We start from the raw sequence: 27107 nt of genomic DNA, 5'->3' as shown, positions 1-27107 counted from the left end.
AGATCTAGGAGAAGAATGATGGCCGTCTACAACAGTGGCTATAGAACGACCAGAAAGGAAGCTAGCGATGAAGGCACAGATAGAAACCGTAGGAGGGCAGTTTGGAAATTAAAGATTTATGCCAGACTCGATCGAAAGCCTTTGAGATATCAAGTGCAATGTTAAAGCTTTCGCCAAAGTCCCGAAAGGAGGATGACCAGGAGTCTGAAAGGTAGGTGAGAAGATCGCCAGTGGAGCGTCCCTGATGGAACCCGTACTGACGATCGGAAAGAAGGTTGTGATAGGAAAGATGCCTTAAAATTTTTCTATTGAGAATTGACTTGAAAACTTTTGAAATACAGGACGTTAAAGCAATTGGACGATAGTTGGAGGGTTGGGAGTGGTCACCCTTCTTTGGGACTGGCTGAATGAGAGCAAACTTCCAGCAAGAAGGAAAGGTACAAGTTGACAGTCAAAGACGAAAGAGTTTGCCTAGGCAGGGTGTAAGCACAGAAGCACAGTTCTTGAGAACAACAGGAGGGACCCCCATCAGGCCCATATGCCTTGTTAGCACTGAGGCCAGTGATGGCAGAAAATACATCAACCGAAGAAATTTTAATGTCAGCCATGAGGAAGTCAGAGGGGGGAAGTGATGGAGGAACAGCACCGGAATTGTCTAAGGTGGAATTGGAGGAGAAAGTCTGTGCGAAGAGATCTGCTTTATCAGTAGAAGAAATAGCTACAGAACCATCAGAGCAGAAAAGAGGAGGGAAGGATGATGAGGTAAAGTTAGAAAGATTTTTGGCAAGGTGCCAGAAGGAGTGGGAAGAATTCAAGTTGGAGAGTTGAGAGCATTCAGTATGGATCAAATTATTTTTAGTAGAGCGAAGAACAGACTTAGCACGATTCCGGGCAGAAACGTAAAGATTATGTGATTCAGGTGTGGGTTGGCTCCAGTACCTTTTGTAGGCCCTCTCCTTGTTGTGGACAGCATTAGAACAAGCGTGATTAAACCAAGGCTTTCTTGCGTTAGTCAAAGGATATGAGAAAGGAATGTATGCTTCCATGCCCGAGAGAATAACCTCCGTAATGCGCAAGGCACACTCAGATGGCTCCCAGCCATGGAAGCAATAATCATTCCAGGGAAAATCAAAGAAGTACTGCCTGAGGGCCTCCCAGTCCGTGGCTCCAAAATGCAACAGACGACGTTTCCCTGGAGGGTCCACAGGCCGTACCAGAGTGATAGGACAGGTTAAGGTGATAAGGTTGTGATCGGAGGAGCCAAACGGAGAGAAAAGATTAACAGAGTAATCAGAAGGATTAGTTGTGAGGAAGAGGTCAAATATGTTGGAGCTCTCTCCAAGGCGGTCAGGGATACGGGTAGGGTGCTGTACAAGCTGCTCTAGGTCATTAAGGATAGAAAAGATGTAGGCTTGTTCACCAGGTGGATCAGTGAAAGGAGAGGAGAGCCAAAGGTGGTGGTGAACATTGAAATCTCCAAGAATGGAGGTTTCAGAGAAAGGAGAAATGGACAGAATGTGTTCCATCGTAGAAGTAAGATAGTCGAAGAATTTTTGATAGTCAGTAGAATTAGGGGATAAGTAAACAGCACAGATATATTTAGTCAGAGAATGACAGGAAAGCCGAAGCCAGAGTGTAGAGAATTCAGAAGAATCGAGTTCAGGAACACGAGAGCAAGATAAGTCGTTGCATATAATTATATACACAACAGCCACCTTTGGCTTTGAAATGAGTATAGAGAAAGTAGGAGGATACAGAAAAGGGTTTGCTGTCAGTTGCCTCAAACAGCTGAGTCTCCATTAGAAAAAGAAGGTGAGGTTTAGAGGAGGAGAGGTGGTGCTCAACAGAGCGAAAGTTAGAGGAAAGGCCGCGAGTGTTGCAGAAATGAAGAAGAAGAGAGTCAGACAGTGGTTCCAGGTACCTCGAGTCATCACCGGGAGAGGGGCGGATGGTGGGGGCATTTATGGTCCTCCCCCCCTGGGGACTCCGAGGCTTGGTGAAGAGACGCCATTTGTTAAACTTTGAATAGGAAGTGTAGTGTGTACTGTGCATGTAGTTGGTGTAGATTGTTAGAGAAATTTGTACTGGAGAGCATGCTGGCCTACCTCTCCACCGCCCCTACCTCATCCTTGGTCTCCCTCTCCCTCTCCTCCCCTCCACCTTACTCACATACATTCTCCTTGTTAGTCTCTTGCTCTCCATCCTCTCCACATGGCCAAACCACCTCAATGTACTTCTAACACTTTCTATCACATCCACATCCACACCATAATGCTCCTTCACATCTTTATTTGTCAGTCTCTCCATGAGACTCCACATGCACCTCTCAAATAACTCATTTCCCCTGATCTCACTCTTGACTTGTGTCCCTACAACAACGTCCAAACTTCACTTCCATTGGTCAGAGTTGGTATCACAATACTATCATGCAGTGACTTGTTTAGTTCCATGCACACTTCACTATTTCATATCACTGCTTTCAAAGAACCAGCAACTTTTCTTCCCACTGTACCCTTTCAAGAACTTCATCCTCTAAACTTCCATCCTTACTCATCGCATTACCCAAGCACTTAAATGCACTCACATTTTCCATTTCCTCGTCATCCAACCTCACTGTGCACTCAGTGACTTCACTTCTCTCAAAAACCACAACTTTTCTCTACATTCACCCTGGATTCCATTTGAACTCCTTCACCAAGCCTTGCGGTTCCCCTTTGTCCTAAATTAACAATACAGTATCATCTGCAAACAACAGAACAGGAAGTTTCCAAACACTGCCCTCATTAGGGCTGTTCCAACATTCACTGCCCTATCTTGTATCTCTTTTATAACTCCATCCACATAGAGACTGAACAACATGACACATCCCTGTTTCAATCCAACATACAGATAGAAAAATTCACTCAAATCACCATCCACACACACTGCAGCTTTAGCACCCTCATACATACTCTTCCTGGCATTCAACACTTCCCATTTACTCCATGTATTCTTAGTATTTTCCACAATCCTTGTCCATCCACTCTGTCATATGCATTCTCCAAATCCATGAAAGCAGCATACAATTTCCTCCCGTTCTCTAGAAACTTCTCCACTAAAGATCTAAGAATGAATATCTGATCTACACAACCTCTTCCCTTCCTAAAAGCTCCCTGTTCTTCTCCAACTAATTCCTCTGTTCCTTCCCTAACTCTGTCAATAAGTATCCTACCAGGCACTTTTCCTATTACAATAAAAAGACAAATGCCCCCATGATTACCACACACTTCTATTTCCCCATTTCCTTTGTCCATCCATCCATCACCCAATCCTATGTTGCCCCATGAGAAGCATAGGAACCTGGGGCTAGGCAAGTTGGTCCTGACATTTATGATGAGAGTAACCAGCCTCAATCATCCCTGAGTGGCATTACATGAGCAACTAGCCCTTGGATATAAACATGCACCAGCTCAATCTGACTGGAGTGCCGTAATTACTCACTAAACCACCAGGCACTATAATTTGGTTGTATGGTTACCACCCAGCATAGTAAATGGTTTCCTGGTGGACAGGAAACCATTTGGCTTGTCACTCTGTGTAGAGTCACCCATGGACAGAAGGAAGAGGAAAGAATGAAGGCGAGGAAGACAGAAGAGGAAGGAAGGAAAGAAAGAAGGAAGGAAGAGAGGAAAGGACAGCCACATGAGAGCAGCGCTACATCGAGTGAGTGGATGGTGAGTGCCCCCTCCTACCACTATAAGGAACTGACAGACCGTGATTTGTGCTGCAGAGGTTAATCTTCATATGATGGCACTGATACAAATGTCCTACAACTCCCTCCCTCCACCAATCCCCAAAAGGAGGATGGTGGCTTGGAGAAGGGCAACTTCAGTCTGCAGTCCACCAGGATCATATCCACATCAGTTCAAGGTCACAACAACAAAGCCTGTGTCAATTCTCAGCTTACCTGAATATCCTTGCCATTTATTGTACCACCTCTGCTCCATGATCCTCCTTTACTGCCTTCCTGCCCTGCTTCACTACTGGTACTGCATGCATCTGGAGATTCGCACACTGGTTTATTCTGAGCATTTGAATTCTGAGCTGAAGACAGTTTCTTAAAATTATACTGCTTGTTTTGCACACTGCTCTGATCGTGCTCACTGTTCTGCCCAATATCTCTGGGAGTGGTGTGATTTGGAGTAGTATTTTGAGTGGTTACATTTTCAGGCTGAGGCAGTGGTGGTATGAGATACACAGGAACACCATCTGAGCCCATTATGGTATCATGTAGCTTACTTGTGTCCTGTCTACACTGGCCACCTATAACACTGTCTGCCTCTTGCACACATGATTTAGGTTTGACTGGTTCTCTTTGATCTTCAGCTTTGTCATCTGTCATCTGTAAACACTCAGTCAGAGATGAAACTTGATCCTGAGGGTTGTCCTGCATGCCAACTATATCATCATTGGTCACTTCCATGCAATTATGTCTCCTTTCAATAGGAGTCACACAAATATCCGAGACAGAAGGGAAAATGCCATCGGTTTTGCTGTCCTGGGTGCTTGTAAGTACTTTATTTTCAAAAGTAATAACAGACCCTTTCCCAACATGGTTAGTAGATATACCGCGTTCAGAACGACCAATAACTTTTAAAGTAGCGGGTAAAATAAGGGAAGTATTTTGATTCTGCGTACAATCCGAGTATCGTGAATTATTACTGGAGTCTGTCTTCTCAGGAATATTTTGCTGAACATTCTTATTATCATTAATATTCTCAATTTGGTTCATGCCTGGCACTTCTGTTCTTCCCTTTGATGTTGCACTCTCTTCAACAAACATGTTTTCCTCTTCTTGTACACTATTAGAGCAAGAGTCACCATTCAGTATAGTTGTCTTAGGTACGTTAGGTGGGTGTTGGTGCATGGGTGACTGTGTGATGGCAGAGAAGGTACAAGTGATGTCTGTGTCCACATCCCCAGCCTCAGCACTCACATCAGATGAGTTTGTCGGCTGGTACAGGGCAATCAACATCCATTTCAATGCTTCCAAAACCTCATCCTGTAATTGATTTTTAGTATGAGACAAACTTAATACAATAAATCCTCATTTAATATGTCTTCACCTATTTATGTTTTGACATTCTTTACCCCCCCTGGGGGTAGGGGGGGTTTTCAAGAATACTCCCCCAGTATCCCTGCTTGTCGTAAAAGGCGACTAAAAGGGTTGGCGGAGGGTTAGTGCCCCTCCCCGGAAAACAACTAACTAAAAAAACAAACAATAAGCCTCCGACAAGGACTGACCAAACGATGACGACCAAGGACCGGACAAAGGACATTGTAATTGGAACCTGGAATGTAAGGGGAGCGAATGATGAGGTGAAAGAGAGAAAGATTGTCCAGGTGCTTGAGGATGCGAAAGTGGATGTATGTGGAATAACTGAAACAAAATGGAGAGGAGAAAGTGTGAGAGAATGGGAGTATGGATGGGGTATATGTGCAGGAGTAGGTGAGAATGAGAGGGCAAAGGAAGGAGTATGTATAGTTGTGAGTAAAAGATGGAAGAGGAGCATAAGACAGTATGGATCAGTTGGGTCAAGGATTGTGTGGGTAAAGTTGAAAGTTGGAATACAAATGTGGGCGATTGTGTGTGTGTATGCGCCAACGCAAGATCGTGCTAGAAGAGTGAGAGAAGAGTTCTGGACAAATGTAGAAGTGTGCATGGAAAAGTTTGGAAGGAATGAGAGAGTGTTTTTGATTGGTGATATGAATGGTAAAGTTGGGAATGTGAAGGTGGATGGAATAGTTGGTGAGTGGGGTGTGCCTGCTGAGATAGATGAGAATGGGAGTGCGTTAGTGGACATTTGTGGTGGGAGGGGGTTGGTGATAGCCAATACCCTCTTCAGGCATAAAATGATTCACAGGTATACATGGCGAGTGATGAGAAGGGTGGGTGGTGAACTGAATGAAAGGAAGGCAATGATTGATTATGTGTGTGTGGATGAAAGGATGCGAAGATGTGTAATGGATGCAAGAGTGTATAGAGGTTGGGGGAGTGGACTTTCTGACCACTACTTGGTGATGGCCAGAATTAAAGCACAAGAAAGTTGGAGGAATAGAAGAAGGGAAAGACGAGAGGAAGGAGTAGTTGCAAGGAGAGTGGAAAGGTTACAGGAGGATGAGAAAAAGGCAGAGTATAAGAGAGAAGTGGAGGAACGATTGGGCAAATATGAATTGGAGCAGATGGGAGACGTGGAAGGTGTGTGTAGAATATTTACAGAAGAAATATGTGCAGCATGTGATGTGGTGTGTGGAAGGAAGAGAAGACGGAGGGGGGTGCAAGGAACAGCGTGGTGGACTGAAGAGGTGAAACAGGCTGTGGCACAAAAGAAGAAAGCATACAATGAATGGATGAGAAATAGGGGCGTGGAAGAGGTTGAAAGGCGGAAGAGAGAGTTATATGTAGAAAGAAAGAGAGAGGTGAAAAGATTAGTAAGAGAGAGTAAGAAGAGAGTGGATGAGGAATTTGGAAGAAATTTGAGTGTAAAGTGGAGGGACTGTAAAGAAATGTTCTGGAGAGAGGTGAAAAGAGTAAGACAGGGTGGAAGTGAAGTTAGCAGGGGAGTGAAAGATAAAAATGGTAGATTACTAGTGGAGAAGGGAGAAAAAGTGAGCAGATGGAGAGAACACTTTAAGGAATTGTTGAACATAGAGGATGGAAGTAATGCGAGTATAAGTGGCTGGGGAATGGCTGGGAGAAGGAGGGAGGTGAGAAGACAGGAAGAAATCAGTAGGATAGAAGTTGTGGAAGCAATGAAGAAAGTTAAATCGGGGAAAGCCCCAGGAATTGATGGAGTGTGTGGTGAAATGCTGAAGCATGGGGGAGAGATAGTAGTAGAATGGATGTGGAAGATGTGCAGATTGGCCTGGGAGGAAGGTAGAGTCCCGGAGGATTGGAAGTCAGGTATAATTATTCCCTTGTACAAAGGAAAAGGGGAAAAAGAAGTGTGTGGTAATCATAGGGGCATTTGTCTTCTTAGTATAATAGGAAAAGTGTATGGTAGGATACTTATTGACAGAGTTAGAGAAAGAACAGAGGAATTAGTTGGAGAAGAACAGGGAGGCTTTAGGAAGGGAAGAGGTTGTGTAGATCCGATATTCATTCTCAGATCTTTAGTGGAAAAGTGTCTAGAGAAGGGAAAGAAGTTGTATGCGGCATTCATGGATTTGGAGAAAGCATATGACAGGGTGGATAGACAAGGATTGTGGAAAGTGTTAAGAATATATGGAGTAGATGGAAAGTTGTTGAATGCTGTGAAGAGTATGTACGATGGTGCGAAGGCTGCAGTGCGTGTGGATGGTGAACTAAGTGAATTTTTCTCTTTGAAGGTTGGGTTGAAACAGGGATGTGTCATGTCTCCATGGTTGTTCAATCTGTACATGGATGGGGTAATAAAAGAGGTACAAGGTAGGGTAGTGGATGTTGGAGTGGCCATGGTGAGAGAGGATAGTGTTTGGAAACTCCCTGTACAGTAATCCCGCATATTTCGCGGTAGTTACGTTCTTGTAACCCCCGCGAAAAGTCAATTCCGCGAATACTCTATTAACAATTGAAAACTTGCACTTGTGTCCACCATGCTGCCCATCACACAGTCCATGTCCATACTGATTGCGAGACAATTCGCCGTCAGACAATTCCCCGTCAAAACATGGACGATTCCCCTTCAGAACAATTCGCACCCTGGACGATTCCCCGCCATTCTATAAATATACTAATCAATACTTTCATCAATATACTTATTATTAATTAATCAATACTTTAATAACTATATTTCAGGGGGATCCAGCAGTCTATGTTCAGTAGCGTAGGTTCTGGATATTATTTATTAGTTGCACCTTTAGTCAATAATTAACTTGTTTCTTCCTCGCTGTAGTCGCCTTTGAATTATATTCTAGCGTCACCCATAGCTATCTTCATTAATGAAGGCGAATTGTTTCGTGTTTGTTGTGACTGCGAATTGTCCCGAAACCTCCATACTCATCCCGAAATACCTTCTTACAAGATTGAAAGCACATACTCCATTATGAAGGAAAAACGTAAACACCGTACTGTAATACACAATTATCTACACATTTATTAACAAAACAGTACAAAATAAAAAGATGCATTAACTGGTGATAGCAAACACTCGCACGGTCGTTTCTTAGCTTGTCCAGTAACACAATTTTCTCTGCTAAGGTCATAACTTGATCGTTTTGTCACTTTGGAGTTCTTACTAATTGTATTATTAGCCTTTGGTGAGGCTGGCTTACGTCCTGGGGCCATGTGGAAAGCAAGTGGGAGGCAAGAGGCTCGTATCATAGTGCAGTTACAAGAACACCAAACACGTGAGGCAGTCAGGCGTTGACTGAAGAATGTGGGGCAGAGAGCAGTGTTGCCATATCCAAACAACGAAGTTATGCTAGGGCAGTGAAAAAATTATGCTAGATTGAGCAAATTTGTTCCAAGTAAAAAATGAATTATGCTAACTTGAAGCTAAATAATAAAATTCTATACATATTCATGCTACATATTAATTATGTACTGTTTACTATGAAAATATTAAAATGAACCTACATACAGTAAGAGGGTAAATATCGGTATCTACCCATACTGCTTTTTCCCACGAAACTTACGTTTTTCTGATGGATTTTGATGTGATTCATTCGATTTTGAGCATCATTTCCGTCAGAAATAACCAGATTTTGAGATATGACCCCCCCATCCCCCTGCAACAATGGGGGAGCTTTGGGGAATCGGGGGTTATAGGGAGGGGGGGAAACACAGAAAATGGTCATTTCCGACTGAAATGAAGCTGAAAATCGAATGAATCATACCAAAATCCATCGGAAAAACCTAGGTTTCATGGGTAAAATACAAAGCTCAAACTTATCCTAACCAAACCTAACCGAACCAAACCGAACCTAACCTAAAACCTAACCTAACCTAATCCAACCTAACCTAATCCAACCCAACCAAGCCCAAACTGAAAGTAACCAACTATTCAAACCTTACATCTTCTCACCTTATTCGTCTCTCTCTCTCTCTCTCTCTGATTTGTAGCTTTTATAAAATTATTCCAAAAATATTCCATTCCATTCTAAATTATACTAGAATGATGCTAAAACTTCTAATATGCTAAAAAATATTCCAGACTCGAAAATTTTATCAAAATTATGCTAAAAGAATAAAATTATGCTAGATATGGTAACACTGGCAGAGGGGCCACGGGAAAGGGACAGAGGGTGGCGTGAGTTTACCACGCTACAATTGGAAGTTGCGGGAATTTCAAATTTTTTGTTTTCTGTATATTCAAGGATATTTTTGTTGAACTTATTAATGCTAAGAAAATCCGCGAGAGGGCAAAACCGTAGACAAGAAATCCGCAAAAAATGCGGGATTACTGTACTGTTGTTTGCAGATGATATTGTGTTGTTGAGTGAAGACGAAGGAGAGCTGCAAGGCTTGGTGGATGAGTTTGGGAGAGTGTGTAAGAAACGGAATCTAAAGGTGAATGTAGGGAAGAGTAAAGTGATGGTCTTTGAGAGAGGTGAAGTCAGTGAATGTACAGCGAGGTTGGATGGTGAGGAATTGGAAAATGTGAGTACGTTTAAGTACTTGGGTAGTGTGATGAGTAATGATGGAGGTTTGGAGGGTGAAGTGCTTGAAAGGGTACAGCAGGGAAGAAAGGTTGCTGGTTCTTTGAAAGCAGTGATAAGAAACAGGGAAGTGAGCATGGAAGTGAAAAAGTTACTACATGACAGTATTGTGATACCAACTCTAACGTACGGAAGTGAAGCTTGGACGTTGTTGGAAGGACACAAGTCAAGAGTGAGAGCAGTGGAAATGAGTTATTTAAGAGGAGCCTGTGGAGTCACATGGAGAGACAGGCTGACGAATGAGGATATAAAGGAGCGTTGTGGTGTTGATGTGGATGTGATAGGAAGCGTTATGAGGAACACACTGAGGTGGTTTGGCCATGTGGAGAGGATGGAGGGTGAAAGACTGACGAAGAGAGTGTATGTGAGTGAGGTGGAGGGGGAAAGAGGGAGGGGGAGGCCGAGGATGAGATGGAGGGATGGGGTGGAGAGGTATATGAGAGAGGGGGGTGTGAGCTGGGAGCAGGGGAGTGAAATGGCGAGGGACAGGGCGAATTGGAGGCGATTTGTTTGTGGCCACCCCAAACGGGATTGAGGCGTCTGGCAATAGATAGATAGACAGAAGTCCACACTAATATGTAGAAAAAAAAAGGTCCATTAAAATTTCATGGTATAAAGCAAATATACTAAAGTCACGGCACATGACTCTGAGGTTGTCATTATCTTACCCTGGCAACCTACCTGTCAACTGCGTTTCCAATTTCATGTATAATATGATATGCCCGTGATTCGTGTATAATATGATATGCCTGTGATTCGTGTATAATATGATATGCCCGTGATTCGTGTATAATAAGATATGCCCATGATTCGAGTACAATATGTTTGTGTATGATAATATTCGTGTATAATATATTTGTGTATAATAATATAATTTGAGGATAATATGATACGAAACTGAAAGCACAGTTGATGGGTAGGTTGCCAGGGTACGATAATGACAACCTCAGAGTTGAGTGTCGCAACTACAGTTACTCCTCATTTACACTACCAATTGTATATGAAAACTATTGTGATATATCGAATCAAATCCCTGACTTATAATTGGGACTGCCAGTGCTGGGGAAGGATGCCTGAACGTGCTGGCATTGACATACCTGAACAATGAAGCTGCCTTATTATACACACCTGACTGATTATACAAACACACCTCAACTCCCTTCCTACCTTCCTATCCACTAGAAAGAGGAAAAGCTGCTTCTACTTTTGGCCTGCTGGGTTTATATTCAAATGAGCCTGAGGCCAAAACAACAGCAACAATGAGGAGTGCCAGTATTCACAATAGGATCTATCTATCTATTGCCAGACACCTCAATCCCGTAAGCAATGGCCACAAACAAATTGCCTCCATGTCACGCTCTCCAACACCATTTCACTGCCCTGCTCCCAGCTCACACCCCCCTCTCTCATATACCTCTCCATTCCATCCCTCCATCTCATCCTCGGCCACCCTTCCCTCTCCTCCCCTCCATCTCACTTGCATACACTCTCCTCTTTAGTCTCACACTCTCCATCCTCTCCACAAGGCCAAATCACCACAGTGTATTTCTCCTAACACTTTCTATCGCATCCACATCCACACCACAACGCTCCTTCACTTACTCATCTGTCAGTCTGTCTCTCCACATAACTCCACAGGTTCCTCTCAAATAACTCATTTCCACTGCTCTCACTCTTGATTTGTGTCCTTCCAACAAGGTCCAAGCTTCACTTCCATACATCAGGGTTGGTATCACAATAGTCATGCAGTGACTTTTTTACTTCCATGCTCACTTCCCTGTTGCTTATCACTGCTTTCAAGGAACCAGCAACCTTTCTTCTCTGTTGTACCCTTTCAAGCACTTCACCTTCTAAACTTCCATCCATACTCATCACACTACCCAAGTACTGTACTTAAATGCACTCACATTTTCCATTTCCTCCTCTTCCAGCCTCACTGTACATTCAGTGGTTTCACATCTCTCAAAGACCATAACTTTACTCTTCTCTACTTCACCTTTAGATTCCATTTCTTACACACTCTCCCAAACTCATTCATCAAGCCTTGCAGTTCCCTTTGTCTTAACAATACAGTATCATCTGCAAACATCAGTACAGGCAGTTTCCAAACACTGACCTCTCTCATTAGGGCCACTCCAACATCCACTGCTCTACCTTGTATCTCTTATAATCCCATCCATATACAGATTGAACAACCAGGGAGACATGACATCCCTGTTTTAATCCAACCTTCAAACAGAAAAATTCACTCAGTCCACTATCCACATGCCCTGTAGCCTTAGCACCCTCATACATACTCTTCACAGCATTCAACAACTAGCCATTTATTCCATATATTCTTAATACTTTCCACATTTCACATTTCCACATGTGGAGAGGATGGGGGATGATAACTGGGTGCAGAAAGTGAGAAGTGTTTATGTTGGGGGTTGGGTAGTGAGAGATAGATCGAAAAAAGACCTGGGACGAGGTCATTGAGCGTGACCTCAGGGTTAAGGGACTGAATAGGGAGGCTGCCAGAGATCAAGCAGCATGGAGAGCCGTCATTAGGTGACCATGGCCAATGCATGCATGCATGTTGGAGCCTTTGAAAATGAAAATGATTCCCTGTCCATCCACCCTGTCATATGCTTTCTCCAAATCCAAGAAAGCCACATACAACTTCTTTCCCTTCTCTAGAAACTTTTCCACTAAACATCTAAGAATGACCATCTGATCTACACAACCTCTTCCCTTCCTAAAGCCTCCCTGTTCTTCTCCAACTAATTCCTCTGTTCTTTCCCTAACTCTGTCAATAAGTATCCTACCATACAACTTTCCTATTACACTAAGAAGACAAATGCCCCTATGATTACCACACTCTTCTCTTTCCCCTTTTCCTTTGTACATGGGAATAATTATACCTGACTTCCCATCCTCCGGGACTCTACCTTCCTCCCAAGTCATATATGATTTTCTCATTGTTATCATTATGAATGCTACTATACAATTCCAGATTTTCCATTTTCCAAAAGGCTATGCAGTTAGGCATTTCTAATGTGAGAGTTTTTAACTGTACTGTATTTTTTATTTTTTATTTTTTTTTAACCAGGTCTAGACAGAATCAATGGTGCATTCCCTGAGGCTCAGCAGTCCTACTACACGTCACACATGTTCATGTCACCGCCAGTCTTCAGTGCTAATGCCCACCATCCATACTGAACACAGTATATGCTAATTCATTCAGAACTGGTGTACTAGTATTGTCAGGGGTGTATTGATGCCATGTTTGTGGGTCTTAAGGAAGAGGAGTAAAATCTGTTTTAATGCAATTCAAAACATCAAACTGTTCCCTGCCCTTGCCTGGCCTCAACCTCACACCCCATTCAGAAAACACACCATTTCTCTTCCACCTGACCATCATCTCCTCAAATTAAGGAAGAAAACGTCATGCAACATTTTATTCCATTCAGAAAACTGACCACCTCTCTACCCACTTGACCACCACCTGCTCCAACTATAGTCGTGCCATGCGACTCTGAGGTTGTTATTATCGTGCCCTGGCAACCTATCATTCAAAAGTGGATCTGATTTTGTAAATAATATGAGATGCACGTGATTTGTGTATAATGTGTTCGTGTATAATAATATTCGTGTATAATATATTCGTGCATAGTAATATGATTCGTGTATAATGATACAAAATTGAACGCACTTTTGAATGGTAGGTTGCCAGGGTAGGATAATGACAACCTCAGAATCGTGTGCTGCGACTACAGTCATAAAACACGGTTCATCCACATTTTCACTACAGCAGTGCATTTGTTTTGACCTGATGAAACTCTCTGACCTCATTCATATGGGTTGACAGCCAAGTGTAGTCAGACTGGAGAGTTGATTTGAACAGAAACCAAGGAGACTCATTTCTACCTCCTAACTGTGACCACCTGACTTTCAGACAACCACAACTTAGTACTGAGAGAGGCCTACTTCTGTCAGTTGAGAGAGAGAGAGAGAGAGAGAGAGAGAGAGAGAGAGAGAGAGAGAGAGAGAGAGAGAGAGTGTGTGTGTGTGTGTGTGTGTGTGTGTGTGTGTGTGTGTGTGTGTGACGAACAGTTAAGTGAAGAATTACCATATTACGAAAGGATCAACAGGAGCCAAAAAAAAACATGAAAACTACAACAAAAGACACACTGTTATGCTGTAATAACTGGAATGACACTTGACAAATTAATCACAAGTCTGGCCAAGACTGAATCTCAGGCCCCTGCGCTCCACACATGCACACACTGCCACTGAGCCAAACAGAGAATCCCTGCTTTGACTGAGGGCAATGTGGGCAATTATAGACCTCATTTCACTCCTCTCTTCTCCCCTCAGTGATTAATTTGATGAGCTTCAAACACACATGGTAGTATAGCATCGGAGGCCACCATTGGGGATGCTAGGGACCACACCGAACAGCTCATCTCCGGGATTTCAGGACAAGGACACTCTCAGTTAATCAAGGAACAACATCAAATTGCCAACCCAGCCTCACCTCACATCCCACCGCTGCCACCAATGTAATAACTGGAATGAAACTAACAAATTAATCACTAGTCTGGGCGAGATTTGAATTTGGGCCTCCACACTCCACATGCATGTGCTACCACTGAGCCAAATGGAGAATCCCCGCTTTAGTTGTGGGCAACGAGGGCATTTATAGACCCCATTACCATGCTTTTATACAGTATACAATTTTTGTAGATAAATCAGGGCATGATGAAATTCCAGGAGCCAAAACCTACACAAGAAAAAGTGTGGAATAACTGTACAAATATAACACAGCCATCAACCCATTCAATACAGTGATGTATTTTATTCTTGCTCCCTTCATTGTGTCATTTGTAAAGGCTCCAACATGCTAGCATGCATCGGCCTTGGTCTCCTACTGGTGGCTCTACATGTTGCTTGATATCTTGTGGCTTCCCTATTCAGTCTCTTAGCCCTAAGGCCACACTCTATGACCTCATCCTATGTCTATTTTGGTCTGCCTCGCACAACCCTATCCCCAACGTTCACATTTCTCACTCTCTGCACCCAGTTGTCATCCTCCATCCTGTCAACATGCCCACACCATCTCAATCTACCCCTCCTCCTCCTCCTCACTACATCAGCACATTCAAGTCCCATCCTTCCTCTCAGCTCTTCAATTGCAATCCTAAGCCCCCAGGCCTCGTATTCAAGGACAAACTACACACCCATAAATCCAACTAATCAAAGTTTATTCAGTTTAAAGAGATCTCTAGTATAAAGAGTTCAAAAAGCCTGTATCCAGCCCCTTTACTCAGAATTCCTTCCAAAGCTGACCATTACCATACAAATACAGCAACAATACACTGAAGATATGACACCAGAATGAAGGGTTTTACCACTACAGTATTATCTAGCTACATAATACTATTCAGACCCTACATATTGGCATATTGTTTGAACAAAAGGTCATACTGCAAATTCCAGTGTAGAGTACATACCTAAACAATAGTAACCCTGGAAGAATTATATCAGTGTGGGGAAAAGCTGCCTGAAGGGGTCCAAGTTGGGCTGATCCTGTTTCATCCTCCCAATAACCAACTTTCCCAAATGTGAGCATAATTCTTCCATCTGAATACATCTCAGCATTGTGATATCATGACACACTATCCACATAATTGTAAATAAAAACCTAACCTCATCTTTGAAGAACACTTTGGTTTTGTTGGGCTCCAAGTTGACATCAAGAGACTCTGGTGGAAGTGTGAAAGACAGAACGCCAACAGGGTAGCGGGTGTGACTGCCTTCTTGTCTACGTTTGTACAGCCCCTTCACAAGCTGAAAAACCAAGGACAGTGACATACACCCATACTGTTGTCAGCATTATAGCTTTCATTACAATACACACACAGCTTCAGATTCTCAGTAAGGTTCTTATTTTCTCTTAAAACATAAGTTTTGCTTAAATACCATCCACCACACAAACCTTAGATCTTTGCAACTGATAGTAGCCCTCACTGTACTGTGATCTTGGGCTTTTCCCTACTCAAACCCTTATTCTAAAAGCTCCCACACAGGACCTCACCCAAGGGCTTCCTAAAAGAGGGTATCACATGGTATCTTGTATGAGGTCTGCCAAGGAAACGAGAGTAAATCGGCACAATATCATGGTAAATGTCAACGGTATAATGGTAGGTGGTGGCGACCATCATCCACTCACTTGATGTAGTGCTGTCTACTTCTTCCTTAGCCTTTATCATTCTTTTTCTGTGCCTGCCCTCCTCTCTTCTTATTTCTCCCATCTTTCCTGTCACTTCTTATTGCTTTTCTTTCCTTTACAGGTTGCTTTACATTCAGTGACAAGCCAAATGGTTTCCTGTAAGCCAAGAAACCATTTACAACGCTGGGTGGTAACCATATAACCAAACCATACGTGCTCCCTACGTGTCAACAAGTGGGTTGGTGGAGGGTTAGTGCCCCTCCCTGTAAAACAACCAACTCAGAGTCAAATGGCCACCCCACACGGGATTATGGCATCAGGCAATAGATAGATAGATAGATCCCTGGCAAGCTTGGAATCTGTTTGGACAGATTCTCACCCATCATATGAGGTACTAAACAGTGTGACCAACTAGGTGACTCAACAGAGAATATTTCGTGTTTTAGCACTGAACATATAACCTATAATATAATATGAAATAATGTGATTTGTGAAAGATGCAGAGTGAGAAAGTCTGTCGATGTCAGAATTGAAGAGAGTGTACTGAGATGGTCATATGAAGAGCATGGATAAAAACAGTGGTGAAAAAGGTATATCTGAGTGAATTTGAAGGAGGGAGGAGGCGAGGTAGGCCATGGAGAAGGTGGAGGGATATGATGGATGAGTGTGTGGGGAAGAGGTATGGATGTCAGCAAGGCAAGAGGACTGACAAGAGATCGAGCTGGTTGGTTGAATGTTGTAAGAAGGAGTGCATGATCAGGGATTTGGCACCTCTTTTTAACATAACAGTATTTGGACTGACTCTATCGGATACGTTTATGTGAAGCTACCTAGTGTGGTGAAAGTTTTTTGACATATCAGATCAAGCCAGGATTCTGGGGGCTTGAATGATGAGTGAATAGAAGCGTGGCCCGATGGATTGGGCAAACTTGGGCTGTCTAGATGCTGCTACTCCTCGCCCTGCCCTTGGGTGGGAAAGGAGGTCCGGATGATGATGATGATGATACAGTATATAAGGAGCACAAATTAGATATATACTGTATACATGACTCCAAAATAAAAAGCCTACAGTCCTTACCTTCTCTACAGATTTATGTGTAATGGGGCGGCGGTTGACCAAAATAAACAGGCGATCAGCAGTGGTGCGAGTCAAGCCTGGATTAATGCAATTCTCTGGGTTTGGTAGGTAGGCTTCTACTTTGACCTGAAAGAAGCAAAAATAGCAAGAGATGTAACAAAAATAAATGAAATAAATAATCAGCGTAACTATTAAAGGCTGCAGCATATACAGGCCTTTTGAAAACTACCTACAGGTATACCTCCATATATGATACCCCTAGACGCAATACCCCAGCTTAACAATGGGGGCAGAAATACCACCATACCCCACCTAACGATGGCAAAACCCCGGTTTAACGATGGGTTTTGATTTTTTTAAAACTGATTTTGATGACATTTTAGACTAAAATTGTGTGTTTAGGTTGATTTATAAACTACCTTTGGACTGAGATTAATGTGTTTTAGCCACAGGGGAGGTGAATACTGTCTTTTTGGGGTACAGTTTACTAAGCTTGATTTTTTCCAGACTTATATTTGACAATTTTCAGATTTTATTTGTTGGCTTTAGTGAGTTATTTACAGGCGTTAGGGTAAGGTTAGCTTCTTTTACAGCTGTTAGGCCATTTAGATTGGCTTTACACTTGTTTTTGGACTCATTTGGGTGGATTTAGGACTTGGTTGGGGGGGAAACCCAAGGCTCAAATAAGCATCCTTATCCTTTACATGTTACATCTACCCTGAGATGTGATACCCCGCCTAACGATGGGTTTTTACTTGACCAACTGCACTGTTAAACCGGGGTATACCTGTATTCACCTGATATGTATACAGTATTGCATTAGCACATACAGCACACGCCCATTATTTGATCTCCTGAGAATCAGTAAAAAGCTATAACAATGTGCCATATGTTAGGACCATTTCCCTGCATTTGATGCATCACTCTTGCTATAACAATGAAGGTGGCAGACAAAAAACAAACTATGCACACCAGCACACACACAGAATGGTGATATATAGGAAGTTTGAGTTCCGTCTGCCAGGGGCTGATGTGTGAAAGTGTGGACAAACAAAATCTGATGTCTGTGGGGAAGGGAGCAAAGCATGCTTTTGTGGTAGCGCTCATGCTTCACGACTGTAGGGCTGGCAGTTCCAGCCCACACCAGAGTAATGTATTTTCTGGTGGGAGAAGGAGCAGTCACTCCGACAATTTCCCCCCGCCCTATCTATCTATCTATTGCCAGACGCCTCAATCCCATTTGGGGTGGCCACAAACAAATCGCCTCCACGTCACCCTGTCCCCCGCCATTTCACTGCCCTGCTCCCAACTCACACCCCCCTCTCTCATACACCTCTCCACCCCATCCCTCCATCTCATCCTCGGCCTCCCCCTCCCTCTTCCTCCCTCCACCTCACACACATACACTCTCTTCGTCAGTCTCTCACCCTCCATCCTCTCCACATGGCCAAACCACCTCAGTGTGTTCCTCATAACGCTTCCTATCACATTCACATCCACACCACAACGCTCCTTTATATCCTCATTCGTCAGCCTGTCTCTCCATGTGACTCCACAGGCTCCTCTTAAATAACTCATTTCCACTGCTCTCACTCTTGACTTGTGTCCTTTCAACAATGTCCAAGCTTCACTTCCATACGTTAGAGCTGGTATCACAATACTGTCATGTAGTAACTTTTTCACTTCCATGCTCACTTCCCTGTTTCTTATCACTGCTTTCAAAGAACCAACAACCTTTCTCCCCTGCCCTACAGAGCTATAATTATGGTCTATTGATTCCAGCTTTGGGGATTCACCCTTTTGTCTGGGATGTAGGTGCATTCTGAAGCATCACTGAGCTGTGTTGCATTGCTGAGGCCAAGCAGGCAAGGTAGCTTCCTCCAAAAGAATGTTGCTGGAGAAAACAGAGGCAAGGACTTCACACAAGTCTCAATTACTGTACAACAATGCTGTAATGGGTGATAAGGTTAGCATGAAAAGTATTCTAACTGCCTGGCTAATGCTATTTTACAACATCAATGTGATTCTGACTGAAGAAATTAGGAGATAATGGAGCAGCAGCAGAGACAGCAGCAACAGCAGCCCAGGTTAAACTGAAACATGAATCTAGTGGACTGCAGACTGAAGTTGTCCTTCTCTGACAGTCCACCATTCCCCTTTCATGGGATAGGAAGAGACCTGAGGGCCATTAATAAAGTCACTTTGATGTCACTACACAAAAGGATTCTGCTACAGCACCACACTGTGCAGATACTACAGCTTTGCAGATACTAAAACCTTTGAGCCAGCAAATGGAAGATTATATTCTAAAACCAGCCACACAGTCAGTACTTACTGATATATCTTCAATGAAGAATTCTCTTTTAACAAGATCTTTGAAAACTGAAGGAAATGTACTGATAAGGGCTCCACACATATCTTGTGCCGGGCTCTTTTGCACAACACAACTTCTGCAGAAAAAGGAATACAGTAATCATGTCATTAAGTCTTATCCATCTACCTTCAGCATCACCTTAATTCAAAAGCTAATCTGAGTTAACTCATGTACCAATGGTAAGCATGCTAAATGTAAATGACAGGCAAGATGCACATTAAAAAGCACTACACTATATGTATTCCCACCACTTTTATCTGTACTTAGATTTCAATGTTCATTTACGGTGGGGAGAGCTAGAAGCCACTCCCCAGAGAGTCAGTGTGCATACTTCTCATGTGACAATGTGAAGTATACAGTGGGAGCTGCCAGTGAAAATGCCAGCACAACGTCTTCTACTTTCTTCATCTCATCCTTCCGCCGCTTTAAGTTGTTATAATACTGCCGACGCACAGGGATGTTCTTGAAGAGGTTACTCACAATCACTGCTGTGCCTGAATAAAATTATTATATATCACTGGATACATGAACACTGTATTAATATATGAGTAATCTGGTCTGTTAACATTTCCCTGCCACCAGTGGTGGTGGAAGGTGTTACTGTGTAAATACAAACTTTATGTGATAGGAATATGAAGCACATTACAGAAGTCTATGAGCAGGCACATACATTCATTGAAGAATGAGAAATAGAGAAGGTAGGGCAAAATGGTGGCAATGTACTGTCACCAAGCTACTGTTGGTACAAGCATTATGACAGCAATAAAATACAATAACCTTGAACAATGGGCTGAGGGTAAGCCAAGGGGTTGATGCCAAGATCAACTTCAGCACTTTTTATCTGATTTAGACCAAACCTGGTGGATGGGATGAGGGTAGAACAAAAAGGAAGGGATCTGATTTTCAAGAACAAAGGTCAAGGTCATAAGGCAAGGTCAAAGTCTGGCCAGTGTGTGTCTACGTGTGAATAAAAACAACAGCTTTTCCTCACATCTCAGCGAAAGAAAAATAAAAGTAGATGATGTATATTCCAATTTCCACTCAATTAACACTGGCAAGCCACATGGATCAGTTCTGGTGCCAACCCTGTTCCTGGTTCATAATAATGATCTCTTATCTGTCACCCACAATCCCATCTATTCACATGCAGATGACTCAACACTACCTAGTTTATTCACACTCAAACACACATTTACAAAGTCTAATATCTTTAACTCTCAACTCAGTACAGCCATCTCCATAAATCAAGACCTATCTACGATCAGTGAATGGGGACAAAACAACCTTGTCTCATTTAATGCTAGTAAAACTAAATATATACGATTTACTAATAGACAGATATTGCCAGATTCGTATATTACATTCACTGCTACTAATATTCCCATCTCCAAAAGTATTGAAATTCTCGGCATCTCATTTAACAATGCCCTCAGCTGGATCTCTCATGTCAGATCACTTGCTAAAACCGCCTCAAAGAAACTTGGATTATTGTACAGAGTCCGTAACTTCTTCACTGATGAGCAGTTAGCTATAATTTATAAGATTCATGTGCGCTCTCAGTTTGAATATTGCTCACCCTTGTGGAATGGACGTGGAGAGGTTGCATTAAAACAACTAGACAAAATTAAGAACAAAGCTGTCAGAATTATTAATAACCCTGCTATTACAAATAAACTACCTCCCCTGCACGTAAGAAGGAATGCTGCCTCTCTTGCATTATTTTACAGATACTTTTATGGCAAATGCTCAGACAAAGTTGCATCCATTGTGCCACCTCTCCATGCCTTCCCTCATGCTACACAGGCATCTGGTAAAGCTCATCCATACTGCAGAACTTCTGCCCATCAGAATTCTCTTATTCCCCAAACTGCATCTCTTAGGAACTCGCTTCCCCTGAGTTGTTTCCCCTCAAACTTCAACCTACAGCTGTTCAAGTCCAACTGTTACAGATTTTTAAAGAATGGAGGACACCAGTAATCTGGTGTATGGATTATTTTTTTAGTCATTTCTTTTTCCTCCCTCTGTTATGTTATTTTAAAAAAATCCATCCATCATCCAATCGTATGTCGCCCCACAAGGAGTGTGGGAGTCTGGGGCTAGGCAATTTGGTCCTGGCATGAGTGACCAGCCTCACTCATCCCTGAGTGGTATTACGTGAGTAACAAACCCCAACCACCCCTTGGATATAAACCTGCACTGGTTCAATCTGATTGGAACACCTTAATTACCCACTAAACCACCAGGCACCATAATTTGGTTATATGGTTACCACCCAGCGTAGTAAATGGTTTCCTGGTGTATAGGAAACCATTTGGCTTGCCACTCAGTGCAGAGTCACCCACAGGCAGAAGGAAAAGGAAAGAATGAAGGAATGAAAGAAAGAAGAGGGAGTGTAAAGTCACCCATGAGCAGAAGGCAGAGGAAATAGTGAAGGAAAGAACGACAGAAGAGGAAGGATGGAAGAAAAAGCAAGAAAAAAAAAAAAAACATTCACACTGAAAGCAAGTGCTGGAGAGGGTAACCTTCATGTAGTGGCACTGATATAACCCCGTGGTTCCTCTGCCTGGTTATACAAACATCCCTCAACTCCCTTCCTACCCCACAAAAGGAGGATGGTAGCCTGCTAGAGACAGGCAACTTCAGCCTGGAATCCACCATGTTCAGATTTCAGATGAACCAGAGGCAACACCTACTGTAGTCGCGGAGCACGACTCTGAGGTTGTCATTATCGTACCCTGGCAGCTTACCATTCAAAAGTGCGTCCGATTTCGTATCATATTACTATGCACGAATATAATATCCACGAATATTGTTATACACAAATATATTATACACAAATCACATGCGTCTCATATTAAACACGAAATAAGACGCACTTCTGAATGGTAGGTTGCCAAAGCACGATAATAACAACCTCAGAGTCGTACGCTGCGACTATACAACACTGAAACCAGCCACTCGCAACACTTCATCCCTCACTCTCACCTGGATCGCTTTTCTGCAGATAGATGGATAGAGAGACTGACAGACAGATACCAGTAGACAGATTTTACCAGTGGGTGCTGCTGCTGGCTTGACAGTTACAATGTGTCCCTGGTGGCTGAAGGTGTAGATATGAGCCATGGTGTCAGTGCTGGTCTTGGTGGTCACACTCACATCTGATACAGCACACAATGATGCCAGAGCCTCTCCTCGGAAACCATATGAGGTAAGGCACGCTGTGGGGTAAAACAGGAAGTTACAGTGTACAAAACAAAAAACAATAAAGTTGCACAATACACAACTAATGATAAGACAGGTCACAGTGGGCACAAAAAACAATACCAGAAGCACTACATAGAGTGAGTGGATGGTGAGTGCCCCCACCTATATAATCTAACCAAAACAAAGCTGGCTGGCCTTGCTGAACATGGCACCCTCTGTACCTTTTGTTTTCTGAGTTACCAGACTTTTGATGCTGGTCTACCACAAGCCAGTCACAGAATTTCACATGGAACGTGAACACTGGATATTTTGTTCTTGTCATGAATAAGGTAAAACTCACAGCTTCCAACAATCCAATACTGCAGCTGGATAGTAACATCATCTTCAATGCATCAACCTCTCCTGGGAACCCTCCGGCAAATGTAACTGACTAGAGACCCACCCAACAAATATTCCCCAACTACATTATTCAGCTGTCAATGTACAAATCTAAACCTTCATTTCTGTTCTAGGTGCAAAGAGACTCGGATATAAACACCCTGCTCCAAGGTCTCATAGTAGTGCGAAGTGAACCAATGATCTTAGCTGCTGGCCAAGTAGTCCTCCAAATATACCACAGCTGCCCTCCAATGGACTCAAGAGAGGGTCACGACTGAAATGCCTCCAGACTACTCTACCGTTACAATTTTATACATCCATTGCACTTTCAAACCATTGTTCTGCTCACTCTCACAGCACAATTCTTCAAAATAACCCCAATAAATGATCTCTTGAAAAGCACGACTGAAGTGACTAGTTTAGTGCAGTCCATCACGTTCAACTCCAGGTGAGTCTGGGGCCACAACAACAATTTCAATTAATTGCCATTCTCTTTCTTTTCTCTCCCTAATATACTGCTCTACTTTCCCTTCCAAACAGTCAGTCCATATTATACTTTTATTTTTATTATTATTTTTACACTCACTCGATGTAATGGTGCTCTCGGGTGTCTGCCCTTTCCTCTCCATCCTTCTTTTCTTCCATTCTCTTCTGTCTTTCTTTCCTCGTCCTTCTGCCTACTGGTGACTTTACACTCCCTCTTCTGTCTTACTTTCCTTCATTCTTTCCACTTCCTTCAGCCTGTGGGTGACTCTACGCTGAGTGACAAGCCTGTGCACCAGGAAACCATTTACTAAGCTGGGTGGTAACCATATAACCAAATTTTGGCGCCTGGTGGTTTAGTGGGTACCGTGAACCGGGGTGACTTCGTACGATTTTGAAGGTTATTTCATCCTGACACAATTTATTTTGGCCAAAATACTGATGTTAAGTATTACATACGTACGTGAGCCAATAACCTGTAAGTATCTAACAGCCAGATAATCTCAGTATCTCCATCTAGACGTAGTAAAATATTTTATAGGTGTCCGAGGTCACCCCGGACTGGGGAGACTTCGGACTGCCTTGGGGTGACCCCGGTCACTCATTAGAAATGCACTGAAATGGGCCCCTAGTAGCTCAGCTGAATGTTTGGACAGTTCTGGGGGGTCTTCGGACACTGCGCGACTTTTAAAAAAATTGCTGAAAAAAATACAAAAAAATACAGAAAAATTACAAGTAAATAGTAGTGATATATAGCAAAAATAGATGAAAAAATAAATTTTCCATTGACTTACAACCCCAGTTTAGTTGATTATACATATACATTATAGGGAGTACATTCTCACGCTATGCGCAGGTTAAAGGCACGATTGTGACTGACTGACCGGACGGTTTAAAGCGTGCTGGCTATTTAAATGCCTAATTAAAGGGAACTTGGAATGGAGGAACAGAAGATAGGAAGGAAAGAGCTAAAGAGTGAAGGAGCTTGGGAAGGAATGAGAGAAGGAGCTTGGGAAGGAGAAACAGGAGTTAGGAATGAGGATCATGAGGTGGGAGTGTAGAAGAACTATAAGGATATCATACAGTTACCGTAACATATTTTTAATTAAATAATTTGTGTTCTAACATCATATTTATTAGCAGCAAAAACAAAGATAAGCATGCAGACTGTGTACATTGTACAAAATATGTTTTATTACATATAAAAAAAAGCAAATTAGATATGCTGTCTGACCTCAACCCTTTAAATATCCATTGTCCAAGTTACCCCTTTAAATCCCAAAAATGCGTACACATTCACTCATGTCATGTTTACATACATTTAAAATGCAGATTTTAACCCTTTCTCTGTTCCAATCTTCAAGTTAGACGTTCAAGTAAACCTCTAAATGTGTATAAGCGTGCGGTTTGTTATGATTCGTTCACACCAGACCAAGTTTTCCCGTATTCATTTTTTCACCAAAAAATAGCATTGTCTTTTTTACAATATATTCACCAGTGGAACATAATATTTTAAAAAGATAATTATACATAACATTTTACAAAACCTATGCAACATTATCCCGTTTAAATATATACGATATCTTTCTTCGTTTAGCAGCTGCGTAGCATTTAATCTTTTTATGCAAATTTCGTCCGAAACCACCCCGTGTCCGAATTCACCCCGGCTCATGGTAATTACTGTATTGTGCTCCAATTGGATTGAGCTGGTGAAGGTTTATATCCAAGGGATGGTTGGGGTTGATTGCTCGTGTAATGCCACTCAGGGATGAGTGAGGCTGGTCACTCTCATCTTAAATGTCGGGACCAACTGCCTAGCCCCGGGCTCCTACGCTCCTCATGGGGCAATGTAGGATTGGATGATGGATGAATGGATGGATTATTATTATTTTATTATTACTGGTGGTAGGTGGGGGTGCTCACCATCCACCCACTCAATGTAGTGCTGCTCTCGCGTGCCTTCCCTATCCTCTCTTCCTTCCTCTTGTCTTTCTTTCCTTCATTCTTTCCTCGTCCTTCTGTCTCTGGGTGACTCTACACTAAGTGACAAGCCAAATGGTTTCCCGTACACCAGGAAATCATTTACTATGCTGGGTGGTAACCATACAACCAAATTATGGTGCCTGGTGGTTTAATGGGTAATTAAGGTGCTCCAATCGGATTGAACCTGTGTAGGTTTATATCCAAGGGATGGTTGGGGTTTATTGCTCACATAATGCCACTCAGGGATGAGTGAGGCTGGTCACTCTCATCTTAAATGTCAGGACCAACTTGCCTGGCCCTGGGCTACTACGCTCCTCTATTGGGTGACACAGGATTGGATGATGGATGGATGGAATGGAAACTGGAGTATGGTACAATGCAAGATATACAAATCCTTACCCAGATCTGAGAATGATGAAATTTTGGAAGTATAATGTGGCTTTGCAATGAACTCCACATCTTCTTCTTTGATGCCACTACCATTGTCTCGAACTTCAATATGGGAGAATCCATGTTTCTCCTGAAAATGAAAGTTCATTAGCAATAAATTTATGATGTGTAAAAATACCCTCAATATAATATCACCAGTATTTTGTATTATCATTTGTCGTACATAAATACACGTTAATGGGTAGTACTCTATGAATGCCTAAGTCAGTTATGCTCATGTGATGGATACTTCCCAGGTTAGACAGTACATTCTGAGCTCTCAGGGTATCAATATCATGTCACATAACCCTGAGGGCCATTTTTAGGATGACATCCCATCTTTCTCTCTTGGGGGGTGGAGGGTGGAGGTGGGAGTGCTTACATATTTGTGCAACACAGTACTTCACCCAGTTATACCCACACAAACCCTCCACATGCATTAAGCAACTCTGTCTACCTGCACCCATCACCCAGCTGATACATTCACTGCCAAAATAACCTCTTCATCTCATAAGATCTCTCATAAGCTGCAATTCTTGCTAATAAAAACATCCTATACAAGTGCCATGCACTTTTAGACATCAACTCTTCCTGCTGCTTCTGGCATCCTATCAAAAAACTCTCTAATAACTTTACTGCTTCCTCTTCCCCTCCTTTGTTTCCACACGATAGCTCTCAGGGTGCTCTAATTGTACTTTGGATGTTTTCAGTGACCTCCATCTCCTTCCCCTCTGACTTTCTTATGTCATAAAAAATTTACCAAAGGATGCACTTTCTGTCCTCAGCAGTCTTCATAGGACTGTGCATCTCAGCTGACAATCTTCTTTGGCAAATTCTTTCACCTTTGACAATGAACATCTTTCCTTCTTGCTTTTTTTTTCTAGGCTAACATTTTACCTTTACACATATATTTTCTTCTACAGCACTTCCACAGGAAATTATTAATAAAAGAGACAAAGCACTCATAAAAACCACAAGGCTGTGGCCCTTCACAGCTGCTGTGTTGACTGCACCCCATCTATGAAAATGAAATACCGGTACTGTACAATGGTGGTGCCCATGTGAGGCCAGCCACAAAATTATATTTCATTCTGCCCATTCAGCCAATCACAGCCCAAGATTTAGGTACCTGTCAGGATATATATATATTTAATTCAGACAAGCTGCAGACATCTTTCTTCAGCCAAGTCCATGGGTTACATTCAAATTTAGTTTCATCATGACAGTTCCATGAAATAGGTGCACGTCTTTTCCCATTCACATATTATGACAATATTACAAGAATA

General features: G+C 42.5%; 1 protein-coding gene across 1 annotated transcript in view; it reads right to left on the bottom strand.

Annotated features, from left to right (window-relative positions):
- The window catches only part of LOC145414893 (PMS1 protein homolog 1-like), a 50170-nt gene that overhangs the window by 21054 nt on the left and 2009 nt on the right, over positions 1-27107 (bottom strand). The window contains exons 2-8 of the mRNA XM_080284313.1: positions 25792-25912; positions 22398-22562; positions 19676-19838; positions 19302-19420; positions 16971-17086; positions 15370-15510; positions 3947-5041 (exon numbers count right to left, since the gene is read on the bottom strand). Of these exons, the coding sequence (XP_080140439.1) occupies positions 3947-5041; positions 15370-15510; positions 16971-17086; positions 19302-19420; positions 19676-19838; positions 22398-22562; positions 25792-25912 (1920 nt within the window). The remainder of the gene's footprint in view (positions 1-3946; positions 5042-15369; positions 15511-16970; positions 17087-19301; positions 19421-19675; positions 19839-22397; positions 22563-25791; positions 25913-27107) is intronic.

The sequence above is a fragment of the Coenobita brevimanus genome, chromosome 13 (assembly GCF_032717465.1).
Source record: "Coenobita brevimanus isolate Jiangsu-jjx chromosome 13, ASM3271746v2, whole genome shotgun sequence".
NCBI classification, from domain to species: Eukaryota; Metazoa; Arthropoda; class Malacostraca; order Decapoda; family Coenobitidae; genus Coenobita; species Coenobita brevimanus.
This window is presented reverse-complemented; position numbering and strand designations above follow the sequence as displayed.